Below are 14,173 nucleotides of genomic sequence, written 5' to 3'. Positions count from 1 at the left end.
TGTGGAACGAACCCTAATCCCTAAAATTGAGTACCTTGAAGAAGGGTTAGGGTTTACAAGAGAAGAGGTAGCGAAGATGGTTGTGAGATCTCCGGCGTTGTTGACTTATAGTGTGGATAACAATTTAGTTCCTAAAGTTGAGTTTTTTATGGAGGAGATGCGTGGTGATGTCAAGGAGCTTAAACGTTTCCCTCAGTATTTTTCGTTTAGCTTGGAGAGGAAGATAAAGCCAAGGCATAGGTTGCTTAAGGAACATGGGATTTTTATGCCTTTGTCTGAGATGTTGAAGGTTAGTGATGGTCAGTTTAACAATTGGCTTTTAGAGCTTCGTCTTAGGTCTGTTGAAAGAAGATGATGATATAATAACAACAATGCAACGCAGCTTTCTTTTTTTTTGTTTCCTTCTGTAGATTAAGCTTTTTGAGAATGTTCATTGTTCTGTTTACTGAGATTAAGTTTTGGACTTGAGACATGCCAAAGCACTTCACATGAGCTTGTATTTAGTTTTTGTTTTATGTTTTGTCAGATTATGTAAGGCTGTAATTGAGAACCTAGTTGATGGACAAAGAGCTAATTGACTGCAAAATTGATGATTTACTACCAAAAATGATGATTTGCTACCAAGTACTTGGTTTGAGTAGATGATCACATTTTCCTAGATCAGTGAATCAGTAAAATTATGTCCATTCAAATTATGATCAGTGTATATGAGGATCGTTTTAGTTTCTCTTATTTTGCTCTATAATTCACAAGACGAATAGGTTTTGTGTTTCTTGCTTGCTTCATGGTTGACGAATATTGTGTGGTGTTCTTTGTATCTTTCAGATTTTCTCCTAAATTGCAAGGGTTTGTTAGAGTTAAACGTAAAGCCATAATTTTGAACCAATAACTCAAAGTTGGGGTTAACGAGAAGAGAATACGATCCTCAAATACTGATTCATTTACAATAGATCCTTACCGTATCGTTGAGTAGGGTGGGAATTAAGGATAAACATGTGCGGTAAAGACCGTAAAGTGTTAAAAAAACGATGAGATTTCTGTACATAAGCTCAGGAAGTACATAGTTGGTGTTAGCCATCTGAATAGTCTTGCCCAGGCACTGGTTTTAACTCTGGCACATCTTGATGTAGTTGTTACCCATTCAGTTTTTAAAGACCGTCATCTCCTCTTGTGTTCTCACTGGCTTTCACTTTTGGTAAACTCAATAAAGTGTGAATCCAAAACCCTCAAGTTTTGCATATTTCTAAATCGTATCTGAACAGTAATTATCTGAAAAAAATGAAAAAAAATATGCTGATTCTTAATTACGGAACAGAACAGATATGCATTATCTTGTATATTCGATATGTGACTATCCCTGCTCGCTGGATTTGGGCGTAACAACTAGATTTCAAGAACTAACCTTGTGTTGACTGACGCATCCTTTAAGGCTTTTTTATCTCCTAAAATTTTTGATTTCACCCATTCCCCTAGCTATAAATAAAGAAGCTCACAGATCACATCTGAATAAATATCGAAAAACAACCAAAAAGTTAAATAATGGAAAACGCTAAATTGTGTTACATGACGAGTCTGTGGGAATCATTAGAGAATGAGAGACTGATGGGTTTTCGGGTATTCACTCGTGGGATTTGGTACGCGTTGACAATTTTCTCTTGCTTTGGCTTGTTGAAACCAGATAATGAAGTTGTCTTCTCTCCAATCCGACTTGGTGTCACAATCTTTTTCCTCGTGATGCTACTCAAATGCTTCTTCTTCGTCAAATATGAGACCCCAACAACTCCGATTATGAAAAATCTCAGATCTGTAGTTTCTTTTCTCATATTACCATTCATGGTTTGCCTTCCCTACAATTACCCTACGAAGAATGTTTTTGTTTCAACCTTTTCGTTGCTTGCCGGAGGAATCTCAGTCTATCAACTCTATTGCACTATGGACATTGGACATGCTCTTCTCCTTCTCTTTCTTGCCTATATTGGTGGTGACATAGCCATCGGCTTTGCTTCTCAAAACCTTCCCTTACCCTGTTGCTTCTTCCTATTATTTTCTTTCTTACAATATATTATCTACGCTTATAATTTCAGCTTTCTAGCTTATGTAACCTAGTCGTCGTTATTGACAACTAATGAGTTGATCCATAATTAATAAAACTAGTTTTTTAATTCTATTTAATGGTTTTTTCTTAAAAGATTTGTTTTGTATTACATAACGTTGTTGAAACATGTGACATTGTTAAAAAGTACATAACGTCCAAAAAGCATGGCCATATATTAGAACTTGACAATGCCTATGGTATTCACACCACAAAATGAATTAAGCAGTGCACGAAGATTAGGTTGGAGAAATGTTTTGTTAGATAATAGAGATGTGTAACGCACGTCTATGAGGATAGCTGTTTAGAAGTTGATTCACATGAGCTTGTAATAGTTTTGTTCCAAAGATAATGATGGGGAAATGTTTTGGTAGAGCACGTCATGTGTAATCATTAAGAACCTAGATTACAGTCAATTATTCAAGAACTCAAATGATTTCAATCCTTTACTCATACAGCATTCTAAATTTACAGGCAATCAAACTCTTCATTTTCATTCACATCGTACCTTGTAAATGGTTCCATACTTACGATATTAGATCAGTAGTACATCAGACAGGATCGTCATCCTGTTGTTGTGTAGATGTAGTTGCATGAGCGATGGAGGATGATGGTGGTCCTGGTGATACTGTGAAGTGAACTGTTCTAGGCTGCCCTGACTGAAGCACCAACGCAAACTGTGTAGCCAAAGCTGCAGCTTCATGTTCAGTAGGGTTGCATTAAGTCAATACCCGTCATTCAGTTCTATTCATTGCACCAACACTGAATCTCACATATATAGGTAAAATTATTCAGGTTTCAGCTATAAAGGTCAAAAATACCTGAGGACTAATCTCGCATATAATGTTTCCCTTTTCATTGCACCAACACTGAATACGTTTCCTATGAGCGTATTGGTTAACACATAACAAAAATTCGTCAACAGACAATTATTCTAGAACAAAGCCTTTGCTCAATCTCAGCAAAACATTTAACAAATTTACCATCACATCATCAAAAACATCAACATAGACCATATGGTTTCAGAACTAGAACCACGAACCTTTAGGCTGCCACTGCAAGCACAGGGGCTCTCAAGATTCTCAACAGTGACTCTGTTCCCAATCTTGCTCAGTAACAAAGTTGACTCAAACCGAAAACTTTAACCTTAAAAGCCATAATTTTGAACCAAATAGCTTGGAAACCAATAACTCAAAGTTTGGGTGAACGAGAAGAGAATACGAGCCTCAAATACTGATTCATTGCCAATAGATCCTAAACGTATCGTTGAGTTGAGTACCTCTTATCCTTGAAATACAGTAGTAATAAACACGATGAGATACGGTATAAAGTGTTAAAACCGATGAGACTTATGTGTACATAACATAAGTTCAGGAAGTAGCAGGTGTTGGCCATCTGAATTGCCCTGCTCGAGGCAGTGACTTTACCTCTGCCACATGTTGATGTTGATACCCCATCCAGTTTTCAAAGTCCGTCATCTCCATGTTCTTACTGGCTTTCGTTTTGCTACACTCAAGAAGTGGACTGTATCAGTCCAAACTCCAAACCCTCTGAAGTTTTGAAGGAAGCATTGTCCAGATTCTTGGAGAGTCCATCATAATAAGACACGTGGTAGAAACTAAAGGCATTTTTCAATTGGTTTAGTTGGTAATCTTAGTTTTGATTACTTGACAACAACAACAACAACAAAAAAATCTTAGTTGATTCCTGGTAACAGTTTTCTACTTTTCTACAAATTTATTTGGATAATATTCTTCTCTTTTGGCTTATTGTATGTAATATGCTCAAATTAAACCATAGAGCTACTCTCTCAAATTAAGAGGTCACAGTAGTACTTAGGGGTCGAATTCCAAAAAGACTCAAGACTACACAATAAATTATAGAGTTTTATAATTAAACTAAACAGGTTGATTTAATTATTGAAAAGCAATGCAAAACAGTAAATAAAAAGTGTTGTAAATTCAAATGATCAAAGAGCTAGGCCTAGGGAATTTCTCAGGTAATTATGAAATATTAAATCAGTAAATTAATTAAGGTTCAAACAATTAAAATCAGATCTATAACTCTAAACACAATTGTAAAATAAATCAATTCTCACTGCAAATATTATCTAAATTTAAAACCAGAAAATCCAAATCTCTTCGTAAAATTCTAGGTTAAAAATCAGCTTTAAAATCAGGTTTAGATTTGTTCACAAAATTACTAAGTCAAATCTCTTTGTAAAAAGTAACTTTGCTTATCAATGGTTTAATCAGGAAAATCAATTATATTCTCATATCAATTTATTTTCCTAAATTATTAATTCTAGGTGATCAATCAAGAATTAATATGAAGAACAACTAGAGTTGAAGATCATAAGAGATAATGAACACTAAAAATAACAGATCTAATAAATCAAAAAACCCTGAACCTAACAAGCAAACTACTCAGACATATTTAATGAAGAACAAAACATCTTTTCTGAATAATAAGCAATAGATTTCTAGCAATAGATATCAAAAGTAAAAGAAGGAGTTTAGAAATCTTCTCTCTACAAAAGAATTCAGATTAGTCACTCCCAAAAGCTCTCAATATCTCTCTCTCAAAAGCTGCTTAGAAATTAACTTGAGGATTTTTAAAACCTAAAAATATAATAAATATGTCTTAAAACACGTCAGAGACTTGTGTTGCAATTGTGGAAAATTTCGGGCAAATTTGTAAAATTTCAAAAACTTGGCTTCTCGTCAGCTAAAACAGGGTGTCGATCGATGTTATAGGTAGTGTCAATCGAGACCATCACTCTGATACGACTCCAAGAAGACTCAAAAACATCATATAAAACAAATCAAAAGACTCAAAAACACACTTATATCATAGTTAAAAACCGTAAAAACCATGATATATCAATATGTCCTTCGATTGAATACAAAAAACAAGTATTGTGAAAAGGAAAAAAAATAGTATGTCTTTCGATTGAATAAGTAGTTGACAAATCATTTTTCTATATAATTATATCCATATTTATTACTCACTCTGTTCCATTATGTAAATTTTTTTGACTAAAAATACAAAGATTAAGAAACAAGAAATATTGTATCATTTAACCAAATTCAACCAATAGAATAAAACAGTAAAATTTAAGTAGTCAAAAATTATTAAATTATGTCATTATAATATTTAACGATTCACATATGTGTGGCGACGCAAATGTGTGGTATAACTATTTAATTTGCACATACTTAACACATCAAAAAAATTTAAAGTTGTATATTAAGCTAATCCTCTTTGCATGTCATGAGCCAATCAAATCCGTCTGTAATGTTTACACACTATTGATATGTATCTATGTCGATTTGAAATATCTTGGTCGTTCTTGTAATTTTTCATTAGAGAATACATTTTTTTCGATTTGTGGTACAATTTAGGGAAAAAGTGATTTATTCTCTCACGTTTTTGCTACTAGATCTTCAAAATCTTCAATTGAATACTCAAATTCTCATTTAGATACTTCTCCACATTCATATGCATATTATTCTACCTAGTTCTACTTCTTCCACTGACCAATTAAACATGGAAATGAGTCAACTAGGTAGTAGACTCACGTTCATCAGCCTCAAGCTTTCCGGTACAATATCCCCAACAAACTAAGGTTTTTCCCAATATCATATATAAATTATATTGTGTATAAATATCTCAATTTTTACTAAAATAAAAATGTTTATACACAATACAATTTCTTTATTTTTACATATAGAACTAGAATTTAACCCGCGGTGTACCGCGGAACCATTTTGTAAATGATTCATATTAGAAGATTTGTATTAGAGAACAGTTAGTATTTAAGAATTAACATGAATATATATTGAACTTGATCTTTGGTTTTTAAACGTTGGTTTTAACCAGCAAAAAAATATTTAACCCGTTTAAGAAAATATTTACCTATAAACTGCAAGAAAATATTCTATTTATATATACAATTATGTTAAAATTTTACTTTTATATTATTATTTAAATTATATGATTTAAACCTTTTTATTTTTAGATTTAACCTGTAGTATGTATGTAACTAAGTATTGATATTACATATATGTTCAAATTTTTTTCTTTCAGAATCTTAATAATTGTAAAAATCATATACATAATTTGAAACAAACAACATATAATTAAAAGGTATGTTTTCAATTCAAATCTAGTTCACTAAAGTTACCTACATAGATTTCATATAAATTTAAACTATGAAATGTTGCAACAAACATATATGAAAAAACTTTTTTTTGTCAAACATATGAAAAACCTTATAGAAGTAAAAATTAGGCTCTTTTGTGTTTATGAGATTGTCAACAATATATATTGTTAATTTAAGTATATTTGCTCCCATAATCTCTTATCCTTAAGATCATTCTTCCCTTCATTGTCTTTTTTGCATTGTCTTCCTTTCCTTTCACTGTACTCTCATATGTCACAAATGAGTTATTGAAAGACGGCTAAACTGAAAACAAAAATTCATTCGTAAAACTGTGTAGAGTTCACGACATATATAGTGAAAGTTAGACTTAAGGCAAGATGCTTACGGAAGAATCTCATCTTCAATAGTACCCCAATTTTCATGACCACTCCCTCACGTTGTAGATCACTTACTAACATCTTCAAGTAACAAATAAAAAAACAAAATATTAGAAGTTAGCCAATCAAAATAGTGAACAAAACAAAAAGAAAGCTTACCCACGATATGTCCCGCTATGACGCTCATAAGTCTTTTGTGGTCATTCAACATCAGCTGATTCAACACGGTTTAATTGACCACGCCTCCTCCATGAATACTGCCACCATTGTATCCACCAACATACCCACCACGCCCTACGTCATCAGCATATATATTTCCAGTTGAATGTTTGCTAACAACATATATATGGAAGATGGAATGAGTGTGGCTCCTCCTAGATTTATGGCTGAATAAATCTGTACAAAACTACTTACTTAATTAACGTGAAAACATTAGAATATAGAATATTCTCATTATTAGATCTTTATTCGAGATTGCAAATCACGATTAATAGCAAAAGTTTTGTAAGCAATTAATATTTTTTTATTAAAAAAATCTAGAAAATATCCCTATAAATGTGGTTTTTGTTATCATCATAAAAAAAAAATTAGTTACCATATTTATTAGATTTAAATTACTTCCGATTTTAATGTATTTTTGGTGATCAAAATCGTTAAATCAATTTTAATATTTTAGTTTAAATTTTCTTAACCAAAAATTAAATTTCAATGGCATTGGAGGTAAATAGTTCTCAACTCCAAGCGTTCTTTGTAAAAAATGCTGTGAAAATGTTAATCCCCTATATAATAAAACGGAAGTACACAACATTGTTTTTGTAGACTTTATTATTTTTATAAGTTGGTTACAAATAAGTTATAGATAGGTTATAGATTAAATGATATATTCATTGGTTACAAAATAATAATTGGGTGCAACCTTAATTGTTTCCGAAAAACATGCTAGAGAATATATTCCAAATTGTTAAATGAATTTGTATCATCCCGTACAAACTTTATTTTCGGAAGATCTGTAAGCTACAACACATTATTTCCAAACATCTAAAAACACAATATTACAAATTTATTTTAGGCAGATTTGATTGCTATACAACATTGTTAATATACTTTTAAAAGAGAATAAAAATATACTTTGAAGCATAAAAAAAGGAATAAAATCTGCGCAAGATGATCACATCTCCGAGATCTTATTCTGAAATTAAAAATCAAATCTTAACGACAATTTTCCAAATTTACAATATAAAACATGCAAATCTCCTTTCACGAGAATACATTTCTCATATTCACAAAAATATAAAAATGACAATGGTTTCTCAGTATACAATGCTAAACCGTCTCAAACCCTACAAAAATTTATGGTGTATTAGAACTAAGATTAGGACCCATGCTAGAGCACATATTTTGTTGTTAATGACACCTATTTTGTTAATTTATAATCATTAACAATATAAAACTTACAAAATAAGTGTCTTTTTTCAAGTCATCATAATGTTTTATCCAAAAAAACTTTTAAAAATAATCATATAAATTATATTTTACATGAAAATTACAATATAAATAAAATAAAATGAATTTCAACCCGTACTCTAGCACGGGCCTTAATCTAGTATAGATATATATGGCGTGCTTTTACATATAAAATATATATACACAACATTTCTTGTGAAATATTCATATTGTCTCCATATCGTCACTTGTTTATTATAGAGAACGAAATCTAAAATATTGGATTTTGCCAACTCTTGTTTAAGTGTTTTTAACTCATTTTTATGGTTTGTTTAGGATTCGACTTTTGAGTTACACTTTGTTAATGTTTTAGTTTTGTTTTGAATATTCGATTAACTTTCTCATATCAATCTGTGTTTTGTATTAATATTCGCTGACTTTTTTTGGTAATTTTTTCAATACTATTTTTTTAAGTAAACATAAAACATAACTGAAAATTGAATTAAATTATCATCGAGTTCCCACAAATTTTTATTACGCCATATCTTCTCTTCGACCAGACCAATCTCCATGAACAAAGTAGACAAAACAAAAATCTTCATGAATAAAAGATCGATTCCGGTTTAATAGATAGTGAAATGCATTTAATCTTGGCTCCACGTTTTCCATAGCGAAAACCGGACATTCAATTAAAACGGACGTTTTCCAAAGATAGACTTGGGACACTCAACCCAAGGAGTAAACCAAAATGACTCTTTTATCGAATCTAAATAATACGATTTATGTACTATCCGGATTGATCTTTATACCTAAACATATATAAAACCAATAATTAGACCAATGAGATCTGAACCGGGAAATTAAAAAGGGAACTAAAATTAAAACGTACCGGTTTTGGTTAGAGCGCGAAGGAGATTGGTTTTTTGGTTTTCGGTTAAGAGCGGTTTGGAAAAATACTCATGTTGCTTCTCCCATTCGTGCTAGCCTCTGTGATTCACAAGAATGTACTAGTTTGGTTCGAATAGGTTAGTTGTGTTTCTAATATAGTTGTGGTTTTTCTATGTAACTTCAAAGTTACAAACTCTCTAGTAAATTATTTTAGGATTTGTTTACTGTGAGTTGACTCAAACAGAATTTTTTTTAACTTCGATCTATACGACTAGATTAAACAATGGAAAATGATTTTCCGAAAATCAATGACAATAATATAAAGCTGGTTTAACTAGAAGGGGGATATATACGACAATGATCACATACGGATTAATTCACGCTCTTAACAAAATATAAATTCAATTGAATCTCGTTACACCAAAAACAAAACATAAGCGTATGAGTGTCAAAATGATTAACTCAACTCAAATCAAATCATTATCCAATGAGTTTAGATTAAATGAGTTCATTTAATTTGATGAGTTAAATGGTTAAATGAATTCTAAATGAGTTTGTTTAGATGATGAAAAGAGAAAAGCTGTAGAAATGGTTAAATAAGTTCTAAATGAGTTTGTTTATTTTTTAAAGAAGGATCTCACACAAAAGCTGTAGAAGATATAACCTTTGTATCAAAGCCGTAAACTAGAACCATAACACCATCAAAACATAACCAGAACTATGTATCATACAATTGCAGCAAGAGATGATTGTATAACCAGAACTATGAACAAACAAAAACCCAATTTTCTAAACAAAACCCACTAGACCAACACTTAAGGGGCAATCGAGATACTTAAAAACAAAACCCAGAAAAAAATCAACTTAAACCAAGCAAAATACGAACATGAAAAGCTTAAGGGCCAATTATAACATGGGTTGAAGAAGAAGCGAACCTGAGAGGATTGGATAAGAAAGAATCTCAATTATAACATGGGTTGAAGAAGAAGCGAACCTGAAAGGGCTGGAGAAGAAAGAAGCTTCTGAATCAAATTTGATTTTTCTAGAATCAAAACCACGATGAAGCTGTTGTTTTGGGGAAAATCAAAGCATTGACCGGTTTACACATTTTGACCGGTTTAATGGTTTTGGTAATTTTGAGTGGTTTTGGTAATTTTGACCGGTTTAAGCATTTGATGGATTAAATGGTTAAACCATTACCCATTATAACATAACTCAATTGATCCATTAAACTATTTAACCCACTAACTCAATTTATTCATGAAGTCATTAGGATAATTTTTTTTAACTCATTAGGGTCAATGGGTTGAGTTGAGTTGTGGTGATCCATGAAACTTTGATCCATTTTGACATCCTTGGCTTCGATCTATACGACTAGATTAAGCTTTGATTTTCCCCAAAACAACAGCTTCATCGTGGTTTTGATTCTAGAAAAATCAAATTTGATTCAGAAGCTTCTTTCTTCTCTAGCCACAAAAGATGATTCCTTGATTCACTAACACAATAACGCACAAGTTCATGCTTCACAATCTCTTCAAGCTCTAATTGGGTTCAAGTAAGATTCAATCTATCTTTCCCTTTATCAGTTTAAATTTTGTGATCTTAGATTTTGAGCTCTAATTGACAATTTGATTATGTTTACAAAATTTGATTGTATTTAGTATTTATGGGTTGTGATTATGTTTACAAAATTTGATTGTATTTAGTATTTATGGGTTGTGATTATGTTTACAAAATTTGATTGTATTGAGCTCTAATTGATAATTGTCAATTTGATGCAGTATGGATTTACAGTCATTAGAAACAATTGCAACTCTAAATGCTGAAAATGATTACATGGAGATGGAGATGAATGAAGAAGGTCAAGCAAGTATGACTCAGGGACAAGCAAGTATGACACAGGGACAAGCACAAAGCATGACTTAACCAATACAAACACCTAGGCCACGACCAGCTCGACGAACTCGGAGAAGGACTCCACGCATTCAACCGGTACGTCCAAAAAAACTAAGAGCTAAATGTTGGCTAGAGTTTACTTCCGTAGGAATAGAGGAAGATGGAAGAGAAAGGGCTAGATGTCACCATTGTGGTATTAAGTTAGTAATAGATACCAAGTCATTAGGAACATCAACATTGACTCGCCATCTAGGTCTTTGTCCTAATAGACCTCCATCTGTTGATAGACCTCAGTATGATCACAAAATTGATAGAGAGATGACTTCCGAGATCATCATATATCATGATTTGCCTTTTAGATATGTTGAATATGAGAAGGTTAGGGCTAGGGATATATTTCTCAATCCGGACTGTCAACATATATGTAGACAAACTGCTGGAGCTGATGTGTATAAGAGATATGAGATAGAAAAAGCAAAATTGATAGAGTTTTTCTCTAAATACCAAGGCAGAGTGTGTTTAACAGTGGATTTGTGGTCTGCTTGTTATACATTCATGGGTTATATTTGTGTTATTGCACATTACATTGATGATAGCTGGAGGTTAATCAATAAGATTTTGGCTTTTTGTCATTTCAAACCTCCACACAATGGTGAAGAAATTGCTAAGAAAATTTATGATTGATTAAAGATGTGGGGTTTAGAAAAGAAGGTTTTTTCTATCACTTTAGATAACGCTAAAGCCAATGATAGTATGCTGAAGATTATTAATCATCGTCTTGGTAATGGGCTGTTGTGTGATGGAAAGTTTTTGCATGTGAGATGTTCAGCTCATATCCTGAATTTGATAGTTAAAGCAGGGTTGGATGTAGCCAGTAGTCTTTTGGAGAATATTCGAAATAGTGTAAAATTTGTAAAAGGATATTAGTCGAGGAAAGAATCATTTGCAACATGCATTGAGAGCTTAGGAATCAAAGGTGGAGCTGGGTTATCTTTGGATGTTGCAACTCGTTGGAACTCAACATATGAGATGTTGGCTAGAGATTTAAAATTCAGAAAAGCGTTTGTTATTTTGAAATTGTATGAGAGAGATTACAATTCATTACCATCAAAGGAAGAATGGGATCGAGGTGAGAAAATATGTGACATGTTAAAACCATTTTATACCATCACCACATACATTTCAGGAGTGAAGTATCCAACAGCCAATGTTTATTTCATTCAAGTGTGGAAAATTGAGTTGTTGCTGAAGAAATATTCTATTTGTGATGATGTTTATGTGAGAGCAATGGCTCAAATGATGCGAAAGAAGTTTGCAAAGTATTGGAATCAATACAGTATCATTCTTGCTATGGGAGCAGCTTTGGATCCAAGATTGAAGTTGCAAATACTTGAGTCAGCTTATGACAATGTCGATTCAAGCACTTCCAAGGAAAAAGTTGAAATTGTTAGGAAGAATCTGGTTCTGCTTTATGAAGAATATAATATTCAATCTGCAAGTCTTTCAAAGTCTTCAACAACACCTACTCCAGATGAGCTTATCTCTGGATCACCACTTGAGGATGATTTAAATGATGTAAGTATCTTTCTATGTCTTTCTAAGCTTCTTTCTAACATCTTTGTAACTATTTTTTTTGTATTTCATTTCATAGGTTCTGTTTGATCTTGAAAGTGGCCTCAAGTCTAGTTCAGGAAACCACAAATCGAATTTGGAAATCTATTTGGATGAACCTAGACTAGAGATGAAGACTTTTACAGACATGGAAGTGTTAAGTTTTTGGAAAGATAATCAACATCGATATGGTGATTTAGCTTCCATGGCATCTGATATTCTCAGCATTCCAATCACCACCGTAGCATCCGAGTCATCTTTCAGTGTTGGAGGTAGAGTTTTGAATCCTTACAGATGCCGACTTCTTCCCAAAAATGTTCAAGCATTAATTTGCACTAGAAACTGGTTGCGTGGATTTGTTGAGTTTGAAGGTAAAATTTCAATGTTTTAAGTTGTTCAAGTCATCTTTGTGAGAATGTTTTAAATTGTTTGACTAACTTATATGATATTTAGGAGACATTGAAGATTATTTTGATGATGAAGATAATAATGATCCAAAAATAACAGGAGTTGGAGAGTCAAACACATGATGAGGTTGGGGATTCTCTCCATCTTATAGTTCAGCTTGAATTACTACTACATTGAATTCATTGTAACTCATGTGTCTATAGAGTCTACTTGTAATCCGTTTATTGTAACATGGTCTGATACTTTTAAATCTTCTTTTTTCAAGCAGGCAGATGAATCTGGTGTTGAGGACAAGTCCCACACAAATGAGGTGAGATTTTTCCCACTATGTCTTATATGAATCTGATAAATCTATTGTTTTCTATCTTTTCACTTGGATTCCGAAACTAGTTTGTAATGCTATTGTCTCTTTGTTCAGCTTAATCAATTCAGGGGCAAATGGAAGAATCTGAAGCGGAGATTCTTATTTTACTATGTTTGGGGAGGAGATCAAAACTGAGTTTATTTTACAATTTTACTAGGTTTGGCTTTTAAATAGCAATGATAAACAGATTTGAGTTTGTTTTGATTTGAAGTATATTTGAGTTTTTTATTTTTTGGAAATGTTTTACATAGCATTAAATTTGGATATTGATAAATTTTTGTACTTTTAGAATTGTTAGATTTGAGTTTTAAAATAAAATGAAAGAAAGTTACAGGGTCAGGACTGGACAGAGTTCAAGGCTTTAATATTAATTTTACAAGGCTCTTTACATATTCAGAGTTTATACAGGACAGGGCTGGACAGGGTTTAAAAATCCTTTTTAACATCCCTTATCATCATCATCACTATCCTCAACGAAACGCTAACCTCACCACCGTTGCTCTAATCTCATCACTTTCAAAAGGCATCTCGTATCTACACTGAGGACATGTGGCGTGAATCCTCATTCCTCAACCACTTATCCACACACGTAGAGTGATACCTGTGTTTACATGGCAACTCCCTCGTCCCCATGTCACCTTTGCCCCATTCCTCCAAACATTTCACACACTCTCCTTTCTCCACGACCGTTGATACATTGATGACCGTCGTTCGTGTAGAGTATAGTCAAACTCGATGTCCGCATGTTCAATATCGACGATGGTACGTTACGTACGTTTGATCTGTGTGATCTGCCGAACTGGGCACTTGCGTTATAGTTTGTTGAAGAACTTGTTCTATTCGTAGTGGAGTGAAAACCAATATCAGAAGAACGGTCGTCGTAAGTCGTAACCGGTCATTGTGGGCATGTTCGATGTTGGTGGTGGCAC

General features: G+C 32.8%; 1 protein-coding gene and 1 long non-coding RNA gene across 2 annotated transcripts in view; both read left to right on the top strand.

The window, feature by feature from the left end:
- The window catches only part of LOC109132424 (transcription termination factor MTEF1, chloroplastic-like), a 1,931-nt gene extending 1,401 nt beyond the window's left edge, over window positions 1-530 (top strand). The window contains exon 2 of the mRNA XM_019244033.1: window positions 3-530. Coding sequence (XP_019099578.1) covers window positions 3-355 — 353 coding nt within the window. The 3' untranslated portion in view covers window positions 356-530. The remainder of the gene's footprint in view (window positions 1-2) is intronic.
- On the top strand, window positions 12,924-13,361 carry LOC104779631. Its single transcript, XR_766514.2, has 3 exons — window positions 12,924-13,006; window positions 13,149-13,190; window positions 13,299-13,361. It is a non-coding gene; the product is annotated as an uncharacterized LOC104779631 (long non-coding RNA).

Source organism: Camelina sativa, chromosome 4 (genome assembly GCF_000633955.1).
Source record: "Camelina sativa cultivar DH55 chromosome 4, Cs, whole genome shotgun sequence".
Classification (NCBI taxonomy): domain Eukaryota; kingdom Viridiplantae; phylum Streptophyta; class Magnoliopsida; order Brassicales; family Brassicaceae; genus Camelina; species Camelina sativa.
This window is presented reverse-complemented; position numbering and strand designations above follow the sequence as displayed.